We start from the raw sequence: 22,898 nt of genomic DNA, 5'->3' as shown, positions 1-22,898 counted from the left end.
TTTGACAGCTGCAGAATCCCAAATATGCTGCTAAAATCATTTGAAAATTTGTTTAAAAAAGTTAGATATGGACTTAAAATGTCCTTTTTTCAAGCTGCCGTGTGTGTGTGTGTGAGAACAGAACCCATTATTATTTTTCTACAAACACTTGCAAATCAGTCCAAACACAGATCCCCTAGCAAAGTAGTTCATTGGTTTAAAATAAAGCATATTTTTGTTAGTATTTAAGAAAAAAACGAGTACAACTTTTTACATTAAAAATGTTTTTGTAATGTGAATAAAAACGTTTGTGTGACTTTATAGTGCATTGGAGGTCTATTATATTCTATACACTTCTACAGTTTATTCATCTAAACAGTTATCCAGTTGCCATAAAACTGTGTTCTAGATAACTAGTATGCCACTCTGTAAACCAACATATGCTTTGAACACAGACTCTGCGAGCTTCTTGCAACAGTTACTAAAAAGAAATAGCGAAGTGTTTGACATTCAACAAACATAATAAATTGCACTAAATCAGGGGAACAGAAACATTTGTTCATGGGTGCATCTGAATTAAGAAGGAAATGCTAATAAACACTTCATGAGTCTTTAAAATACAAAAGTGAAAAAAATATAAATAGAGAACTTTAAGCAGGGGAGTGCAGAAGGACATTAAAACAAACATACTGGATACATTAAAGTAAATATGTATTGGATTTACAGGGAGCATGTGTGAGGGTGGGCGAAGACAAGGGAAAGGAATAATTTCAGAAAATAACTTCAAAAAGACTTTTGGCAACAATAAAGAGGTAGCTTTGGAAATACCCATCATGTGGGACAAAGTGCTGTGTCCAAATGATTACAAAGACAACAAACCTGTCTTCATCATCATATTAGAAATTGCGTGGAAAGGTACAAAATGTTGGGTAATACGGTTAAAGGATATTTTTCCTACACCGGACTATTAAATATTTCTGAACAATGTTTCTTCACTGTGATGCTTGTGATATTTTAAATCAATATGTTCACATAATGTCAAATAGCAAAATCGCTAAGGAGTAAGGGCCTGATTTAGAGCTGAGTGGCAATATGCACTACGTTGATTTCTGGTGGAAGTGCTTCTTTCCATCACATCCCTGCTCCAAACGAAGCTCTAATAACCAATTACGTATTGGCAGGAATCTATTCAGATACCTTAAAAGTCTTCCAAATAGTTCAGTATTAATGTTCATACAGTTATTTCAACAGAAGAGTTTTTTTTCATAATTTTAATGACTAAAACTGAACAAATTAACTGTTAGAATTGAACAAAAGTGTATTCTAGAAGCTGCCTAAGTCCTTTATTGCAGTACTCCTAAAATTGATGGTTCAATTACATTTTTAGAGGAAGAAAGGTTTCATTTTTAACAGTGCTGCTAATAGCATTAGCCTAAATTTCACTTTATTGTTGTAGTTCTGTTTGCAGGGTGTTTTACCATAATATCGAAGTTTAAATATTAACTTTTTCCTATATCGACCCCACAATATAACCTTCCAATATATCACCAAGCTAAGTAGAAATGGAGTTAAGAATGTGAAATCCACACTTCCCTGTCTATGCTTACCTTGAGGATTTGCTGTTAGTTCTAAATTTGTAATATTTATTTTATTTATGGTGCTTAGAGATGGCAGGACTTTGTTATGAAGCACTGTATAAAAGCACGGTTCTTAACCTTATAATAAAGATATGTCATGCTACCAAGTTTGGAAGTTTGAAAGAAACATTATCATAGGATCAAAAATGGAAAATATTAGTATTAAGTTTTTACAAATATATTCCATAGAAAATAAGGCTCGTAAAAGAATAACACTAGAAATCTAAACAAGCACTGACAATGCCAATAGGTTTGACATTTGTATGATGTGTGCACTTCTAATATATGCCAAACCAATTGCCTTTGCCCATGCTTGTTTGAACAGCAGTACTGGAAAGCAACTGCACGCAAAAGCATCTGAAAAAAATGAATAAAAACCGATCATACAGATTCTAGCAAAATCAACAGGTAATGATCTTATGGTGTTCTGGAAGCCTCATTTGTGCATGCTAATATTATGCATTTGTTGGCGTGTTAAATGAAGCCAGGCCTACTGACTTTGACAAAGCTTTTTTTTGCCATCAAGACAGAGGAAGAGAAGAATGGATGACGAAAACAAAACAATAAGTCAATTAATACAGTCAAAAGACAACAGGAAATAAACATAAAAGGAAAGCCAACTGAAAGTCAATGGGCACGACACAGGGAAAAAACCATGGGGAACATCCTCGAGTCCTGACCAAAACATTTAAAAATCAAACAAAAAGCGTAAAAGGACACAAAGGATAGCTTTCTATATACAACACGTGTGAGATACTTTAACAATGTGTGATGATTCAATATGGTAAACATTTCTTCATGCATTTTATTGCAAGCACACCATAAGAAGCGTAATGATACACCCAAAAGCCACTGGCATAAGATTAGCGATGAATACCCCTCTGGGCGCAGCAAAAGTACGTTCCTTTTATATGTGAAATAACTGATATTATTACTTCGTGCACTATAAAGCCAGACATACAAAGCGTTGCCCTCTTTTCTGTAGCAGACATATCTGTTTAAATGCTTTTGTCAGTGCTCTCCCCTCCAGTGCTGCTCGGTCACTCGCTTACTGATTTCAAATAAATAGTCCCTCTAGAATGCCAATGCAGGCAGAAGGACATAACCCACGGTAAAATATAACAGGACGTCTAAAATACCCCAGAGGACTGACAGAGTTGTGCATGAAAATGTCTCAAGTCAATGGCTGAAGAATCTGAAGCAAACAACGCAGGTGCCTGAAAAAGGCGGACCCCCTGACACTCGGACAATTACATATTACAATATGTTTACCATGAATAGCACAAACGCCATAGATACGAAACCTTAAAAGTGCCAGGTCATGTATACACTGAGCCACAGATACCTATTACACACCATCTCGGGTAGACACCAGAGGGAATACAATATCCATTACCCAGTACAAGAATATTTCCGAGGCTCTACAGCTGCACGAGGCATCTCCAAGTGTTTGCAATCCATTGAAGTCTTAACCTTCACACGTGTTATTCTTCATCCCTTTTGCTGCTACGATTAGCAGTATGCACTGTCGATCCAATGTTCCTAATTGCTACCTCCCTACTATTTGTTTTAAAATCTTTTCTGCCGACGATCGGTATCCCAACTTTGTTAGGGTTCTGATCAGTTCATCAAAGGCCCCAGGTTTTCCATGCTCTTCATACCACTTCCTCACCAACTGTACTTTTTGTTCAGTTGTTTGCCCATGATTGTCCATTTTTATTTGCTCTATGGTTGGTTCGGTCATACAATTCTTCCTGACAAATGACAGTGTGGTTTCAAGGTTCAGGATTTCTGCTATGTCTGCAAAGTGTTGTGTAAGATCAACATCTACAAAAAACAGAAAACAACTTTTAGAACAACTGCAAGTATTTTACTTCACAATGCTACTGTATGCAAAAGTAAATGCAAATACATTTAGAACAAACAGAAGAGTAATATGTGATGATTCATTGTTTAGTGGAAAGTATGCCACTTCTACGTTTAGGGAGTATTATAAATAAATGCACATAAAATATGGAATAATGTAAATTTAATGAATTCCTACTAGCCGCTTCATCTAAAAGATTCGATTCAAACCGAAAAGTTACAAGCCTTAGTTAAAACGCTTGGACTAAAAAAAGTCCTTTATAAACATGTATTTGCTTGGGGGAATTTATACAAATCTGCATGAATCAGCATTATCATACTCGACGACTACAAAATCAGCAGGATGTTTCGGTCAAAAGGAATTCCTTTTGAGATACTGAAGATTGGGAAGAGGAGGGAAAAAGAAAACTATGTCTGTGCCCAAGAATCAAGATTACTCATTGAAAGATGGAAATTACTTGGATACTGCTTCTTGTTTATAGGATTGACATCGCAACTTTAACAGCATTATGGAAGACCTACAGGCTGAAAATGTACGTTATGACTGATTATGGACTTTCAAGGAATAACTCATTTATGCATCAGAGAAGCCCATACTCGCTGTTGAAGGAGGGAAAGGGGACTGACATGCAGGTTTGTCTTTTCTGGGTTAGATCCCATACTTCAAGATTGGCAAAAGAAGTCGCAACACATAGCTCACTAATCATCAACAGACTTTTCGAAGTTAAATTTATTCTTAAATTCCATCAATATGTTGTGGCAATATATCTTTGCCCACTGGTAGCAAATCTGTGCTCAACTTTCCCTAAGCTACATTTAGGAAAAATATGTGTTTTTCCTGAGATTTGGTAATTCAGGAGCAAGCGAGGTAGTGAAAAGGATCCCAAAACGCTTTCACATTGAAATCTCAATAGAAAATGTCTGTGAAGAGAAATTAGAACACATAAAATGAAGATCAGTTGAGATCTTTTTATTTATTTTTATTTATTCAATGTTTGTTCCCTGGTTTGTGGAGAAAATGCTTGTTTTGTGTATTGAGGAAGACAAGTGAAAGATTTGTGACGGGGATAGAGTGTACTCAGTCGAGAAAGTGAAGAAGGCCAAAGCTGTTGAAGCTCTTGTTAAATTCTTTAATATCAGGGATCTGCAAGCATACGTGGTTTTTGGTCTGCTTTCTTAAGTGTGGGAATGCAAAAAAGTGGTATCATCTGAATTCAAAGCTCTGAGGGAGCAAACGCATGGTACTTTGTTACTGGGATGAGACAGAAGTACTTGATTGCTAGTGGGGGGGTATCACTTGAGACCAGTACTTATGGGGCAAAGAGTTTGTTCTCCATACTGATTCCAAAACTCCCTGCTGGAAGCTTTCATCATCAAAGGTGCAACACACAGGATAAACACGTTTTACTGAGGATTTTACCAAGACGATGCTGAACTTAATTGGACAAATGAAGAAATAAAATGCCAGTCCAAATTTGCCAATCTAAGGCAACACTGTGTGTTTCCTGAATATTTGAAGGCATTGGCAACTCTACAATTGCTGAAACTTTTTTAGGGTCCATGGACAGGACATACGAGTTCAGAGAATACCCCAAATACTCAACTTTGGACTGCTCAAATTAATAGTTTTGGGGTTTACAATACAGTTGGTTCTGTCTTAATGTGGACATTACTTATGTTACATGTTGCTTACAGTGTTCCTTGTTATGAGAAAAAAAAAATTAAAATATCAAAGACTATGGGCCTCATTTCAACCATGGCGGTAAAGTGGCATTTGTACCACCAACAGGCTGGTGGTACGAAATGCCACATTTTGACCGCGGCGGTCACACCGCCATGGAGGTCCCGGCGGTCGCAATCAGCCAGGGCAGCGCTGCAAGCAGCACTGCCCTGGGGATTTTGACTCCCCTTACCATGAGCCTGTCCATGGCGGTAGACACTGCCATGGACTGACTGGTGGTAAGGGGACTCGCGGGGCCCCTGTGGGCCCCTGCTCTGCCCATGCACTTGGCATGGGCAGAGCAAGGCCCCCATGCACAGCCCCATCGCAATTGGCAGACAGTGGAAAGCGCGACGGGTGCTGCTGCACCCGCTGCACCGCCACATTGCCGCCAGCTCCATTAGGAGCAAGCTGCAATGTTACAGCCCACATCCCCGCCGGCCCAGCAGGGATGTTGAAATGCGGCTGGCGGGTTTGCGGCCACATAGGCAGCCGTTAGGCGGTTCAACCTTGGCGGGCGGAGGGCCTATATCACAAATTTGTACAGCATGTCAGACAATATACAATTTGTAAATCTTTGCTGTATAGCTGTAGAGTTACATAACCTGAGAGGCATGACTCTATACTCCTAATGGCCAAATAAGGTCCACTCACAACCAGCCTTAATTCACCGTAAATGATAATTCCCATGAGGATCCAGCATGGTGGACAGGTTTGCTCCTCACAGATTTTTATATTTGTAAATCCCAGAATACACAAAGAAAGTCCAGGTGTAGCACAGATCATTTTTCAAAATCATACAGACGCATTGGAAGTTAAATAAATATTACTTTACTAAGCAAAACGTAGAGCAAAATAAGAGTTATATCAAATGGAAATAGTCCTTTCTTTATAGACCCCCTGAAGTCTGGGACTGGTCTGAGATATGAAGTAAAGATCGGGACATGTGCGCCTCAACTTGATTCACCACAGGCAGCAAACAGGTAAACAGAGCGCCTCATAATGCAAGAGAATGGACAATAGCAGAAGAAGTTTATGAGTTGCCAGAAGATAGGCTAGTCTACCCTCCATTGAACATCAGCTATAATTCTATGGATGAATAGGAAGAAGATATTGATCACTCATATGTGAATAACCTGCAAATGTTTGAAGCAGAGTAATACAGTAAAAATTGGAGCACTTGCAGGGGAGCAATTGCCTGCACTGTGGAGAAGACTGAACCAAGATGAATGGGAAGGTCTGTTGATATGTACTGAGGAATGCTTCTATGATGAGCAAAACGTGCAATGGCATATTCTTAGGCAGAGCAGGTGGTGAGGAGTGGAAATTTACAAAAGAAGATTACAACACTGTTGGCCAGGCTAGAGATAATGGTACAAAGACGCGGAGGACACTCACATTTACTGGGGGAAGGTGAAGGCCCTGGAACATGAACAAGCATTCTCCAGAAAGGGCAGAAGGATAACAGTGATCTACACTTAGTAGTAATCGAGGAGGGGTTTATATTATTTGTCATAATAGCAACCTTTTTGTTTATGGGCAGGTAATTGGATTTCAAGTGGTTCAGGAAATCATTATTAACACTGTTCTGAAAGGGCACATTATGTTGATTATTGAAAATTCATAACACATGTCCAAAGATGAGGTATATTTTTTTCTGGGAGGTTAGTTTGATTTTAGTACTAAGAGTTAAACAATAACAATCTGGCGCAGCATGTGTGACACACATAGCTGATCAGACTATTTCTGTGAAACAAGAAGACCTCAACAAATGAGGAGATATGAAATACCAAAGAAGGTTTATCTTACATCATTCCCTGTTACTGAGTTTTATTATGCAATTGTAGAACAGGCATGTTTGCCCATGTGGAGGATCAGGACAGAAACCTTAACAGATTATACTTTTGTGCCACATACACAAATGTTCACCACTCACTGATTTCACTAAAATGAGTGAACAGCGAATATTAGAGCCAACGAGTGGGAGACCTTTAAGGTTGCATTAAGGGGGCAGGCCATATCACATATCTATGGTTCAAACGCACAAACTAGAGTGCGAATTAAGAGACTATTGGACACTTCAAGAATTGGAAAGGGGAGTGGTGACAGTACCTGGCAAGATAATGCAAGGAACAGAGGTAAAAAGATAAATGGAAGGAGCCTAGACTATGCTGGAAAAGGACACATGTACAGCAGACAAAAAAAGGTTGCAGAGGAAGGGCAATAAAAGCCCACATCTCACAGACTGAAACAGGTGAAAAACTGGTGACTTAAACAGCAATTAATGACTAATTGATGGTCAAACTATTGAATGATTATAAGCAACCATAAAGAGTAGATGAACAAAGAATAGTGAACACCTTAGCCCAGCAAAGCTGACCAAGTGAACAGAGGAACAAAGAGAAGATCTAGAGGCCCCACTTATCAGGTATGGATATTAGCTATGACAAAAGAGATGCAAATGGGTAAGGCTTCAGAAAGTGATGGCATCTCAAGAGATATATAGCAAAAGGTTATTGATACCATGGTAGGCATATTCTTGGAAGTGTACGAGGAAGGGAGGTCAGCGGACTGCTCACAGCATCTATGAGGGAAGCACTAATCACTTTTAATTCCTAAAGTAGATAGAAATCATACAGAGATGTTATCTTACCACTTAACCTCTAAACACAGATAAAAATAGATTTGGAGCAAGGTATGACCCAACAGGCCACTGAGGGTGGTAAATAGAGTAGCGCACACAGATCAGTAAGGATTCATGGCAGGGATAAATACAATGTAGAACCTGACCCAGGTGGCACATACTATGGATTCAAAAGTGTAATCTGTGATACCACATGCCCTGGTCGCCCTTGAAACTGAACATTCGTTTGATACAGTCAGTAGGGGCTACATGAGTGTGGTACTAGAAAAATAGGCTTGGTACCAACCCCCCTTGACCTGGGTCAGAATTATTATACATGCAACCAAAGGCCAAAATGCAACCTTGGGAAATCACATTGGACAGCAGGATGCTGAACAAAGGTATGTAGCAAGGCCATCCTCTTTCTTCATTACTATTCACCCAAGTGATAAAGTTGCTGGTGTGTAGACTACGAACAGGACTGGTCAAATAGCTGGTGACACCTTGGTATACCTATATGAACCCCTATGCTACATCCCAGTCTTCTTTCAGTGCTTGATAAATTTGGGGCAGTATCTAGATTACAAACTAACCGGAACAAATCCTAATTATTTCCAGTTGGAATGCTCAGGAAAGCAAATTTGTCCACCTTATCAAGGTTAAATATACAAGAAAAAAGAGCAAACCAGGGCACTCCAAAAATAAGTCCAAGATGAGTAAAGGTGCAGGGGATATTTTTAAACCTTTGTATTAAGAGAAACGAAGTGATACTTAAAGGTAATCATGTCCATATATAAGAAAAAGGCATATAAGAAATCAGAAAACAGTCAACACGTGTTTCATCCTCTCTGACTTTTTCAAGGCTCAGAAACTAAGGTTACAGAAAACTGTTCGAGAAATGCTTCTGTTAACATCTTAAAAGTAGTTCTAAATCAAATATGATGAATAATCCAGCAGACTAGTGTGGTAGTCTCTTATGATAGAGAGAAAGGTACATCTCCAGAGTAGAGGAACTGTACCATGGAAGCGTATCCGTAATACAAGACTAACACTGAAAATGTAGGTCTAAATGGACCCAGCCTGTAATATTCTGTTCCGGCAGTCAGGAAGGCAAAAACGGTATATGCAATCACACGCAGCGCATGATAACGCTGCCGTGTAACGTGGTTAAATATACAGTGGTAATTTGTAACCTCCTGATACTCAGACATTAGAGTCAACTCACACTCTGACACTGCTCAGTACGGCCTTCAATAAAAAAAAAGTTGATTTGGACTTTGCCAAGCAAAAGGTAAGCTACCATGCTTCTGCTGCTTTTCTTACTACCTAAGTGAAAAAAAACAAAAATCCTCTGAAGGAAAACTAGAAGGATTTTACCTTCTGGAGAAGTGTCCAAATCACCTACATTTTGTAAATGTTTTAATCCGGATAAATGCCAGCCTCAGCACTGTAAGAGAAGAGGTGATTATTAGTTGCTATTCTCTGTATGGCCATAATCTTCATCAGGCCTCACAAGCACATCTCATCTGAGTTGAACCTGAAACGTTCTTGCACCTGGGCCCTGTAAAGAGACTCATCATCATACCAGTCTTTAACTTTCTCATATTTCACTCAGATGCTGTCAGCCAACAATGGGTTTCAAAGTTGGCACCAAGAGCGGCTTTCAATGTTGACACATATGGCGTAGGAAGAGCATAGCACATTACAGATAGAGGGTGGAGCATGTGGAGGCTCTGGTACAGAAAGCTGCTGAAGTCTCCAAACCTGCACGATCGGGTCCACCCATTGGGAGTGGCCTAGATGTAATGGAGTCTTCCAGAAGGGATTCAGCATGGCAAGTTGGATGACTTTACCGGTGCAGGATCGGCAAATGGAGTCAGAAATTCAGGCTTCCTCGCTCATTATTCAGGTATCAGAATCAGCTCCAATGAGAAACATCCCGGTATTTGAAAACATCACCTGACTCCAAAAGGTCTACATAGCTGAAACATTTCCTGGAGGAACAAGGGTCTCTCTCCTTCCAATGTTGTCCTTTGTGAGATTACGTTTTGAGAGATTGTTGCTTAGCGGGGCACTTACTGAAGGAGAAGAGGAGTGCATTGGTGTATTGTTTTGGATCTTGCCAAAAATAGCTTGGCCTCACACTCACTGATGGACTATGGATGCATTATAGAGCAGAAATTGCAGGCTAAGGGGTCATGTTTGGATCCAACACACACCGTGTAGATGACATGGGATTCCAGCAAGAATATCTGCACATGCCATCTGTGACAGGGTTTAAACTCTGGAATCCTCTCAATAGTCTTTATGCGATCAATGTAGAAGCTCAAATCCCTTTTAGGATTGAGTTGATGGACCCTCTACTCCTTTTTCATAATGCAAAGGGGAGAAAATACTTAAGCAGACCGGTAAACTGGTTAGAATGAAAAGTTGTCAAAACTTTGGGAAAAAAAATTCAGCTGTCCTCAGTGCCAATTTGTGCAGGAAGAAATGCTTCAGGACTCTTGTACCAAGAGTGCCTGCTGTTCACTCAAGTGACATGTAGAGGTGACGGAAATTATGAAATCCATTTTGAGCATCAGTAGTCATAGCAAGCAGCTGTGCAATGACTCAAAAGACGTTCAGCTAAAAATAATCAACACTGTGTCCCCCTGGGGAATGACAAATGGCTACAGGGGAAACATGGGAGTCAGGCCTGTGAGAAGATGCATCACAACACGAAGAGAAGATTCATCAGGTAAACACAGCAAACTTAAAAGGAAGATAGCCTTTAAATGTGCCTACTGCAAGGCCTTAATGGGCCAACAACAAATTAAACAACAACGCATCCCTACATTTAGCCTAAATGAAGTGGATGCCACACAGGGCACCAAATTTGTCCAGCACCCAATGTAGAAGGACTTAGTCAAAGCTTGCTGCAAGGATACCATCTGCTACTGTGCCCAGCACTAAAAATGTATTTAAATGCAGTCGCAAAATCTCCATGCACAGAGGTGTAGGCTGCAGATGCTAAATTGCAACACTCTTACTTGTTGCTGACAGAAGAAGGTCCTCCATATCTGAAAGCCAGAATGGAGGGCAAAGGATCATGCTAAGCAGATCAGAGCATCCTATTCTAATGGCTCTTTCTTGGAACTCGAGGCATGAGAGTGAGTGGCACGAACGCATATAGGAGATGCGTGGCCATTCACAGTCTAAATGTGTCTCCCAGAGTCTTTCCTGGGCAAAACCACAGCGCAGAGTAGTTTTGACACTGTGCATTGTTGCTGGTGGTAAAACAATCTAACTTGGGCATATCAGACATATTTAAGATGCCGTTTGCTACCTTGTGGTGGAGGTGCCATTTGTAATCTGCCAGGCGGCATGCACTGAACTAATCTTCTCTGATATTCAAAGATCTCGCTAGATGGGTAGCTATCAGAAAGGCGTTCAGCTGATCCAGCTACCTCCAGATACCTAGGGCCTCCTGGCACTGAATCAAAGACCTCACTCTGCTCTGCTTGTTAGTGTGACACATGTGGTTATGTTGTCTGTGAAGACCTGCACTAGCCTCTCCCTGATGGAAGACAGGAAGGCTTTCAGGGCTAGGCAGATTTCCTGATGCTTCAAAAGCAGAGAAGCTGGCTCAGTTGGGGAGAGCAGAAGCCTTTAAAGTTCAACTCATACATGATTTCTTCCCCCCAAAAACCAATATGTATAATTTTTTCATAACCATGAAGTATGAGTGGGGAATGGAAAGCTACTGGCGGCAGGTCAGATTCACATTTTTCTGCCACCTGAGAAGATCCTGAGCCATCTTTTGAGAGACCTAGATGGAGTCGGGGTCGGAGTCCTGATGCCGGGCCCTCCAAAACATGAAGTTCCATTGCAATTTGGTGTAAGGAAGAAGCGGGATGACTGAATCTAGGAGCATAAGAAGCCTCAGAGCTATGCTCACTAAGTCCCAGGATCATATCCTGGATGTTCTGGATTCATTGCGGCAGTGGTAAGGCCTTGAATGCAACTTCTCTGGCTAGGACAGCCCCAATAAAAGGAATCATAAGCATGGGGCTCAGGTTGATGGAATAACCCAAACAATCTGGAATTAGGTCATCATCGGGAGTTGGCCCACGACTGACTGCCACGGGCCCATCTTGGGCAGCCAGTCATCGAGGTACAGGAATAGATGTGGCATTGAACTCTGAAGGTGGGGAGCGACCACTGCCATCACTTTTGTGAACACTAGAGGTTAGGCTGAACAACAGCACAGAAAATCTAAATTGTTCTGATCCCACAGAGTGCTGTAGAAATAACCTGCGGGACTGCAGGGCTGGTATTTCAAAATGTATGTCTTTGAAGTCCAAGGATACTACCCAGTCTCCTGAGTCCACAGCAGAAAGAATCTAAGATAGGGTGAGCATTCTGAATTTGTTTTCCTGCAAAAAGGCATTTAATGAGTGACTGTCCAGTGTAGGCCTGAGCTATACACCCTTCTTCATAATGAGAAAGTAGCGTGTGCATCACCCATTCATATCTCCAAAGCCAGTACCCACTTAATGGCACTATTGGGCTTCGGCAGTGTGACCGCCTGTTATGTCCAAACCAGCAAATAAGACAAACTTTGATGGGTCCTAGTCATCATGTATAGTTTGCGTCAGCTAGGCCCTGTTCTCTTCTAGGACAGCTGGCAAGATCTCGCTGACCATGTCCCATAAAGAATGTGTGTTCCTGCCCAGAAAACACTGTGCTTGCAAGGATCTTAAGGCTAAACAATCTGAATGAGTATTCTCTTTCTGGAACCATCAATACGTTTTGACTTTCTATATGGATCATTTGGCATGAAGGCATTAGGAGTGCTCCTTCTCATTGACTGCGGTACCAAAAACCTTTCAGGGTAGTTGATCAGGATCACTGAAGGCTGGACTATGTAACCTGGCAACAGGTCGACTGATGGACCAGAGGGCCCAAGCACAGCTTGGGCCCTCTAAATGCCTTAAGGATCTCGATTAGAACGATTATCTTGGTTTAAACAGTAGGCAACTGTAACTTTAGTACTTCTGCAGCCCTTCACACTACTGCAAAGGAGGCACATACTTCCTTTAGTGGCCCACGTGGCAAGACTAGTAGTCTCTGGAGATGTATCCAGTCCCCTAGTATTTTGTAGATCAATATGTAACCCATTATCAGTATACAGATAAGCAAGCAGGTTGACTCCCGCCTCACCATCGTAAGGGTCATGGGGAACATTTTGCATAGCTAGAACCGCTCTAAAGTCAATTTCAAATACGCCTTCTGACAGTACTGGCATTAAAGTCTGGCTGCAAGTGGACTGACTGTGCTTTCATAATCAAGTAGCTCAACATATGCCTAGAATGTGTTTGACATCTGTTTGGGGTCGAAAACTGGCATCCGAATAAGATCCTCAGTGAAGTCTGCATCAGCACCAGCATGGACCCTAGGGCTGGAGTAGAAGTATGTACCAGTACTGTAATGGGACCAACAGCAAGTCTCACATGGTCAGATGGCCCCGAGGGAGGGCCTTCCAGGGGAAGTCCAAATGGAGCCCCTCACACCTCTGTGGGTCCCAAAGGCACACCAGAGTGAGCCCTGAAGCAAATGGAAGAGCTGCAGAATGGCTTCTTTGAAAGTCATGAGTTGCAGCACGGTCAACGACAGTACTGGGTCAGAGTCTGTAAGTGCTTGTAGGTTCTTTGGACTGATGCCCCAACACCCTCTCATCTATTTTCAAGTGGTGGGATGGGGTTGAGTCTCAATTAGACTTCCTCTGCTTATGGTGCATTCTTCATTTTGATCTACCCAAAACACATGAAGAGGAAATGGGACTTCATGCAGGCTAAACCCCATGAATAGCAAGCTTCCCGTAACTTGGCGTGGGATTTATGTGACGATCATGACATATTCTTGTGTTTGGTGATGTAGTTTCAACATCCGGTTTCCCATCATCTTTGGATGCATGAGGGACCATTTACAGCAAACTCTGAGAAGTGTCAGGAGCCCAAGCACTGTTGGCTCACGCCACTCCAGTCCATGACCACCATCTGCTCTCTACAGTTGTGGCATTTAATGAGTTCAATTTTTTGCAGGGAGACATTGTCCCTGGCACACTGAATAAGAAAAGTCTGATGACATCGGAAAACTGACAAAGTTGAATCACAGCTCCGGATCCACACTGAAAGGCATGCAAAAAAGAAACTGACATCATTATTCAGGAGTGGAGCTTGTATGCGGCTCCGCTCCATCTCTTCAGGGGCAGAATGGATTCACTGTAGAGCACATAGGCCACCTTTCGGAGAGTGGTAGCACTTTCAAAGAATTCTCCAGATGCACTCTGGCATTTTGGGATATTCAAAAGTTGAGAAATCTGCAGCTAAAAGTATCCCACAGAAATTAGTTTTGTTTCCCATATTTCACAGTTGGAGTCTAAGTTAACTTCATCATCTTACTTTGAAAGTTTATTGTGGGTTCCAACAGAAGTCACATTAGTGCAACAGCAACACACACCCACCCCCTCCACTGCAATAAACATCCAACCAGGCACTTGAATAAATGTTTGCCCAATAATCATTGAATAGCTTGACTGATTTAGTCACTGATTCCAAAAGTGATCAGCACAAGGAGTACGCAATGCAAGAAGTACCCTCAAGAGAGTTACACTTGTTTATACATGATGAGATGTAAGAGAGCGAAGTAAAAAGTATTGACCATAAATTAAAAAAGGTCTAAGGTCCATGGCCCTTAGTGGTAACACTGGTATTTTGGGGGTTTACAAAGGCCTATGCTATAAACTGTGGGAATTGCAGTCACAGGATGTTCTAGGTCAAACCACACTTATTCCACCTCCATTCTAACTCAAGCATTCAACACAGCAAATGTTGCTCATGATTTTCGATCATGTTGCCATAATGAGAGTACGTATCCAAACAATCTAAAATCAGGGCCATCTCCTATCATGGCATATTGGCATTGTCAAAAACGATAAAGCTATAAATGGTTGCACTAGTAACGGGGGAAGAAATAAAGGTTGCTGTTGTTGATGTAGGCACAATAATTGAATATCGAGGGATATGACTTGCTAGATTTTGTCATCATTCTGTGTTGATGACTCCATATCAGTCTAGGATTCTGGATTCACACTTGTGTAACCCACTCAAAAGTCAAACCTGCCTCTTCTCAGAAATGGAGACAAAACCTAGGGGAGGCTAAAATCATGTGGAGCAAGAATAGGAAATTCCCAAATGTGAGCAAACTGACAAGGAGCAAGATCTAATTTAGGCACAGGGTCACCTGTACACAGACAAAAGAGGCAAAACAGCTAAAGAAGGATGCAGCACAGTTGACATCTGTAATTGCATCACAGGACACCAAAAGAGCATGACAAACCACATTCATTTGATTGCATATGGCAGATGACCCTCTACTTTGGGTGAAAATGAGTAACTCCCATTTCAATCTTACACCCTCAGTCTTAGCCTACTCTGCTGAACTCAGACGCTAATTACTACAGATGCATCTCAGATCCAGCAATCCGTCTTATCTCTGAAATCAAAATCGCAAAGCAGTGTAACCTAACCTCACCACAAGTCCTAAAATGATCAATAGCCCTTCATCCCACAACTGCTTCATTTGCATGTGCAAAGATGGATAGCTCCATTGGAACACAGATGAAATTTGAAGCCAAAGGAGATGATGTCACCGAGGAGGGTGGTAGCAGAAGAAAAACAGGTCCTACAACAGAGTCTTGGAACACATCAGTATAGAGCAGAGGGCTTCAAACTGGGGGCTGGTGAGCCTCAAGTGATCCCAGGGGGGCACCACGCTCTGGCCAAATGAAGCATTATACAGATAAAAGGGCTTTGTTTTAAGCAGAAGCATATTATTGCACTTTAAAAAAAGATAACAATACTTAACTGCAATCTTTGAATAGGTCTAGACATATTTAAACATTGCAATATTTATAAAATAATTGTGAAAAAGTCTGAGGGGGGCCCAATGATTTTTATTTTTCAAATGGGGGGGGCACAACATTAAAAAGTTTGGAGACCACTGGGATAGATGTCAGTGGTAAAAAAGGAGGAGCATCGAAAGCCCACAAGAATGACCTGCAAAATGGTATGAGAACCAATCCAGTTCAATACTCATAATGGATACATGAAGGCAGCTATCAAGAAGATTGAGTGGTCAACCCGTCTAAAACACAGCAATGTAAAAAGGTAAGAGTAGAGGTGATAATTTTGGACCCAGCGAAGAGGGCTGATGCTGTAGAATGAAACTGATGAAAGCCAGATTGCAGCTGAATCATTAGACTGAAAGAGGATAAGTAGAGTGTGAGTTGATTGGAAATACATACAAATATATACACAAGCCAAATACTTAACGTGAAAATAAGGAAGCAGCATGTTTAAAATATAGAATATTCCAGAGAAAGAATATTCAATATAAAACACAATGTACAAATGTCAATACTCTGTAGCAAATGGTTCTATGTCAAGTAACTTATGAGACTTATTGAAAGTGCTAATCATACCTGGATATTTTTCTTGTAAATCCACTGATTGTTCTAAAAAAGGAAGAGAAGATTAAGTAGATCTATTTTTCACCAAGCAAAACAAGCAATTTTGAAATTCTAAACAAAGGTCAATGCTACAAGTGCTTGAACAATGAGAAGGGAGATTTGCATAGAATATCTCCAGTGATTCCATATTATCATAATTTAGATATAGCTGTTACAATTCCAATTTGTGTACATTTGTGTTGACCTGGGATCTACAATGGGGACCATGCCTATACTATGACATCATGCTAGGCTGTACTTCCCAATTCACATTGATTCTGGTAAAAACAAATACAGCAATGATTTCAACACTGCAGGTGAATGATGTTTATTATGCTATACGTACAGCATACAATGCAACTTGTCAACTTTTGCACATTGTCAACTTCAAAAACACATATCCCTGCACACCACTACACATATTTTAGTATTTTATTTTACTGCTCAGGAGGAACTTGTTGCAATCTGTCAACTGGCCCCGCCCTCTATCCCTACTCATAATGTCTGGAGGGGATTTAAAATGTGGGCTAAAAACAATGCTTTCTGAACCCCACCAATCCATCTAGCCCATTAGCACCGATGGAGCAGATATGCTAATTTGAGACATTTCTAATGACTAATGTGTGTTTATTAATGAAGAAAATCTCATAGAGAAACTAATAGTAGGAAATAACTTGTGTATGCAAAATGTGCGCACAGGGAGTGGTCACCATGTGTATTAACAAGATGCTAAAATCTGAGAAAATATATGTACATTGTATTAATATATCATAATTGGACGTATAACCTATGTCTTGTGTTAAATTGCATTTTTAACTTAGCCGAATCAAAGGCCTGGTTTCACTGGGCCTTGCCTGCTTGTAACACGAAGACTCGATGAGGCTTGTGAAGACTGACAACCGGAGCAAAGGACCTTGAACTGCGCAGAGTTCAGATGGCGCTGCTAGAACATTCTGTAAAATGTACCAGCGGACAGGAGATGATGACAATTTGATACAATTATGTGTAGTGTAGGCTAAATGTACTTTCCCAGGACTTGAACAATGGAAGCACTGACCAAAGACTCTTATGCAACAGTTTTGTTACCTGAAGAGCCGGATGATGTTCTCATCACCAGGAGGACCAATCAAATTAATGGAACTTGAAGCCTAAATAAACGTGGAGATGCGCTAAACAAAAACTACAGGTTAGAGTCATAACTCTTGATAAGATTGACCAATTAGTAATTAGTGGGATGGACTGAGAGACCCTAATAAAAAAAAATGACAAGAGGAGCAAAATCAGAACGGAGAGGGAAAAGTCGATGACGTCAAGAGACGCTGTCCAAAGTGCTGAAAATCAGGCTTGCTCTCTGTGAGCCTGATATATTTTGCTGACTTCTGATGGCCTGGGGACGAAGGATGACTCGTTGATGACCATTCCTGGATAGGTAGCTATAATAATGTGACTGATTAAATTGTGCCTTTTCTTCTAGGTACCAAATGCGCTGTTATACAGAGAACTCTCTCTTAGATAGATTTTTCCAAATTAATGTTTTGTCTAAATTGTTTTTGCATGAAGACCCACATGCCGATGCTAATCTTCGTTAGGTAGGCTGACAAGGGGGATGACGTTGACGGTGACAAACTCGACTGACTAATTTGCATTGCTGAATTACTCGATTAGTATCGAAAATTTGCTGACTTATGATTGCTTCGATTGCTTGTTATGTTTTTGGTGAATAATGTTTTTGAAATGATTAATAAACTTTTGATTAATAAAAGGCAAATAAAGAAAATGATTAGGATTGTAACCAATAGGGAATAAAAACTATTAACCTTTTCTAGTGAGTGATGATTATTTTTGTCAATTAGGGTACTCATTCATGGTTATGTAAATATTGACATTGATTCATTATATGTTGATTAATAAGTTAGTAATCTCTCCGTGACTAGGATACCCCATGCGATTTAAAAGGTTCATCGACCTATACGCGTCCCCTTGTAAGTTTACTTACTAAGGACCAGGCACGCTAGCAGTATCCTAAAATCACTGTAAATAATTTGAAGTTGATGCCAGTCGGTGGCTTAGCTGTGTTCTGCTCTACAATAATTCTCATCACACCACTGTCATGAAGTCCACTATAGGCAACACCAATTTTGCATGTCGTAGGTCTACCTCCTGCATGGTGTTCTTTGAAAAGTCATGCAACCCTGGCCAGTTAACAGTTTGCCACACACATTGATACACATGCCATCCTTGATCATTTAACTAAGACAATAATAAAACGCTTCCTGGCTGACCTATGTATTGTTTTGGAACAGGGAGTCGGGGGAGTATCTATCCTGCCTGAATCTCTTACGTGCCATTTGAAACCCTCAGTTCATGGGCCTGACTTCAGAAACAAGGAATGTGGTTGGCCTCTCATTCTGTGTGATCTGCATCCTGTCTCAAAAATGACAGTGCATCTTTGTAACATCAGGCAGCGCACATACTTGTCCTTAAACTACAGACTTCTTAAGATTTCAGTATTGTCCCCAAGGTTGGACAAGTATCTCCATATTGGCATTGGGTGACATATTCAGCACTGCAGAGTGAGCTGTGTGTAGTACTTTGAGGACAACCAGATAATATCTACAGGGTAGTAGGCAATGTCAGGCACGTTGGCTGAAAACACATAAAATCTGAATGGCACAAAGGGGATCCATACCAGAGACAGAAAAATATGGAGTATGTTGACATGTCCTCTTCAGTCAATACGAAAAGGTAGACTCCCTCATAATGGATTAAACTTAATGCGCCTTAACCCTAACCAAAAATGTCAGCTTTGGTTTTAAGCACCTATCACATCACATTTCACTGCTGGACACACACCAACGAACTGTGTGCGTATGTTTGTTCCAAGGGACTTCCTTTTTTTTGTTTTGTTTCATAGATCAGCCCACTTCACACCCTATGCCAGAAGTACCTTTATTGTTCTATTTGTCATGCTAAACTTTCATTTTTTGAAACAGCGACCTAATTTTACTGGTTGGGGCAGATCGCAACATAAATGTGACCTCCTTTCTGCAGCACATTTTTTTTTTAAAAATTGGGTGCTCCTTTGTGCCTCAAACATTTTTTCTTTAATGGTTTGGGGAAATGGAGATGTCCCCTCGTGCTTCTGTTCCTTCCTCTGCCCTGTTTTTTTCTTCTTTTAGGGCCTTCCACTGTCCCCCTTGTTCTTTCTTCTGCCCTCAACCCCTTCCCCCAGACATTTCCCCATCTGTAACAGCTGCACTATTTAGGGTGCAACACAGGGCATGGCAGGAAGGCCCATATACATCCCACCCTATCTGTTGTTCCATAATATGGGATACATTACAGATTTTATTATGCATTGTGATTCCCCAATGTTGGAAATGGCCCTTTTTGCAGGGTCACCCCTAAACTTTTTGCCTCCGTCTTCCTAGATTTTCTGACCTGTTTTTTGCTTTAGGACTCTGGGCCCTTTACCACTGCTAACCAGTGCTAAAGTGCATATGCGCTCTGTGTAAAATGTATTGTTGATTTGTTTATCCATAATTGGCATATTTGATCTAATAGTAAATCCCTAGTAAAGTGCACTAGAGGTGTCCTGGGCCTGTAAATCAAATGCTACTAGTGGGCCGACAGCACTGGTTGTGCCACGCACATAGGTAAGGCTGTAAACATGTCTCAGAAATGCACCTGCAGTGTCTGTGTGTGCAGTTTTAAACTGCCACTACAACTTGGCAAGTGTACCCGGTTGGCAGGCCTAAACCTTCCCTTTTCATACATGTAAGGCACCCCTAAGGGAAGCCCTAGGTAGCCCCATGGGCAGGGTGCAGTGTATGTTAAAGGTGGGACATGTACTGATGTGTGTTACATGTCCTAACAGTGAAATACTGCTAAATTCAGCCGTTACTGTTGCAAGGCTTACCTCTCATAGGTGAACATGGGGGCTGCCTTTAAATAACTTTAAAGTGGAAAATCCCTTTAAGAGCAGATAGAAATATGGAGTTTGGGGTCTCTGAACTCACAATTTGAAAATGCATTTTTTAGTGAAGTTGTTTTTTAGATTGTCAGTTTGAAAATGCCACTTTTAGACAGTAGGCATTTTCTTGCTTAAACCATTCTGTGACTCTGCCTGTTTGTGGATTGCCTGTTTGGGTCAGACTGACAGTTGGGCCGTTTGTGAATCCCTTCTAGAGAGTGAGACAAAGGGTGCTGGGCTGTAGCCTGAATATCCTGATGAGCCATCTGTGCTAGAGTGGAGGGAGGAATGGTCACTTACACCTAATTGGGCTGTGCCTGCCCTCTCACAATGCAGTCTCCAACCCCCTCATGTGTGCCTGGGGCCTGGCCTGGGCAAGGTGGGATCTCGTAAATAAGAAAGACTTCCCTTTGAAATTTACTAACTTCAAAGGCAGAAAGGTATAAGTAGTGGACCCAAACCCCCAGACTTTAGATTTCTTCAAGATCACTTTTGGAACCAAGAGGAAACTCTGCCAAGGAGAAGAGCTGAGAAGGAGTACTGCCTCTGCCTGTTACTGTGCTTTGTTGGGCTATCCTGCAGTTGCTGCTTCTGCCTGTGAAAGGGGACAAATCCTAGATGTTGTGGTATATTCTTGCTTGTGAAGAATCTCCAAGGGCTTGAACTGAGCTTGCCTCCTGTTTTGAAGTCTCAGGGCCATTAAAGACTTCCTCTGCTAACATCTGGACGCTCTGCTGAGAATCCTGCTCTGGCAAGTGGTGTCCTATCCAGGCCCTGGACACTTAACAGGTGAGGCTGGCAGACAAGAGCTGAAAATCCACACACAGAACTCCATGCGGGAAAATGTATGACGCAGCTGATAAACGACGCACCGCCGGCTTCGTCACTAAAATCGACACTCCACCTGCATCGCGGCTGGGAGATCGACACATCGCGGCTGGAGAAACGACATGCAACACCTGCTTGCGGCTGCTGATAACGACGCAAACCCCTCGCAGTGTGTTTTTTTAACACTGTGTGACAGGATTTTCCATGCATCGTCCCTGGGTGTCAAAGTCAACCCGACTGCGAAGATCCGGGGTGCCACGTCCGGAAATCAACACATTGTTCTCTTGCAAGGGTTAAAAATGTTGCATCGCTGACCCCACCGGAGAAGAAACGATGCACGCCTCCCTTACGAGGAAGTAATCAACGCATTGCTGCCTTTTCCAACACATGCTCGCCCGTGCGGCTTTACTTTTGACACTAACCAGGTACTTTGTGCAAAATCATCGTTTCCATTGTTTTTTATGGAGTAAGACTTTTATTCTTTTGAAAATTCATATTTTAACTTGTGTATGTTGGATTTTTGTCATTTTGGTCTGGGTTGATTTAGCTAAATATTACCTATTTTTCTAAACTGGTCCATTTTGTAGTGTTTTCACTGTATTACTGTGTGTGTTAGTACAGATACTTTAAACGTTGTTCTGAAGTTAAGCCTGCTGCTTGTGCCAAGCTACCAAGGGGGTGAGCAGGGGTTAGTGGAGTGTGATTCTCCTTTACCCTGACTAAAGTGAGGGTCCTTGCTTGGGCAGGGGGTAACCTGACTGCCAACCAAAGACCCAATTTCTAACACCCAATATTTATTTTTTTCTAATACTCTTTGGCTTAACGTTGTACTGTGCACTTGTGTATTTGTGAGTGCACATCCACCCCAAGGGATTTGCTTGTGCTAAATAACAAATGTTCTTTGTTACTCCACTCATTGTTACTCTGTTACATTGTTTTAACAAAAGTAGGAGGATGAAAAGCTGAATTAACACCCCGTTGGGATTCAGACCTGCGACCATAATGTCACCTACAAATGTTTGCAGCAGATGCATTTGTTTCTTGAGCCACCAGACCCGCATTACATGGCATTGCAAGGTTGTTTAAGAGGAGGAATTCGCTGGTTTGAATGTAATGATAATTTGCCACATTCAAACGTTTTCTATAAATTTGAGGAACACATTTCTGATACTCATCACACTGAAATTATGCGAGGGTAGTACAGTTGCAGCTCACAGGAGGGAAAAGGGGTGGGCAGCGCTTGGTGTGGGAGGGTTAAATGAACCTCTGACACACTCAACCAATGGCAAAATTCCTTACTTATCTTCATTAAAACATTGATCTAGGCTTAGGGTCCTAAGCTTTTTTAGACTTATTGACAGTTGTCACTCTTCAAACTCCTGCAGCCATACTCCTCTAACACCGCTAGATGCACCTCTTTAGCATGATGAGGTACATGTATTACTTATGTTTTGAATAATTTATGATATTGTCTAATAGATGTTGATGCAGGATACAAAGGATGCAAAAATATGTGAAGGATCTCAGGAATATTTTGTATCTATTGTGTTTTTTAATGGAAATCAATATGTTGAAACATATGATTAGAATGACAAATCTCTAAGGACTGCTTTAGACCATCCTGGGTACAGTAAGTAAAGAACTGTTGTTGAATCACAGCACTGACACATTTCAACCAGTAACTTTAAATATTTTTTACATTTCAGCAGACACTAAAAAAT

General features: G+C 41.2%; 1 protein-coding gene across 1 annotated transcript in view; it reads right to left on the bottom strand.

Moving 5' to 3' along the window:
- Nucleotides 1-173: 173 nt before the first annotated feature.
- Nucleotides 174-22,898, bottom strand: part of FAS (Fas cell surface death receptor) — a 104,572-nt gene continuing 81,847 nt past the window's right edge. The window contains exons 9-10 of the mRNA XM_069239907.1: nt 16,350-16,382; nt 174-3,443 (exon numbers count right to left, since the gene is read on the bottom strand). Of these exons, the coding sequence (XP_069096008.1) occupies nt 3,166-3,443; nt 16,350-16,382 (311 nt within the window). The 3' untranslated portion in view covers nt 174-3,165. The remainder of the gene's footprint in view (nt 3,444-16,349; nt 16,383-22,898) is intronic.

Source organism: Pleurodeles waltl, chromosome 6 (genome assembly GCF_031143425.1).
Source record: "Pleurodeles waltl isolate 20211129_DDA chromosome 6, aPleWal1.hap1.20221129, whole genome shotgun sequence".
Classification (NCBI taxonomy): Eukaryota; Metazoa; Chordata; class Amphibia; order Caudata; family Salamandridae; genus Pleurodeles; species Pleurodeles waltl.
Note: the sequence above shows the minus strand (reverse complement) of the source record. Positions and strands in the feature narration are given on the sequence as shown.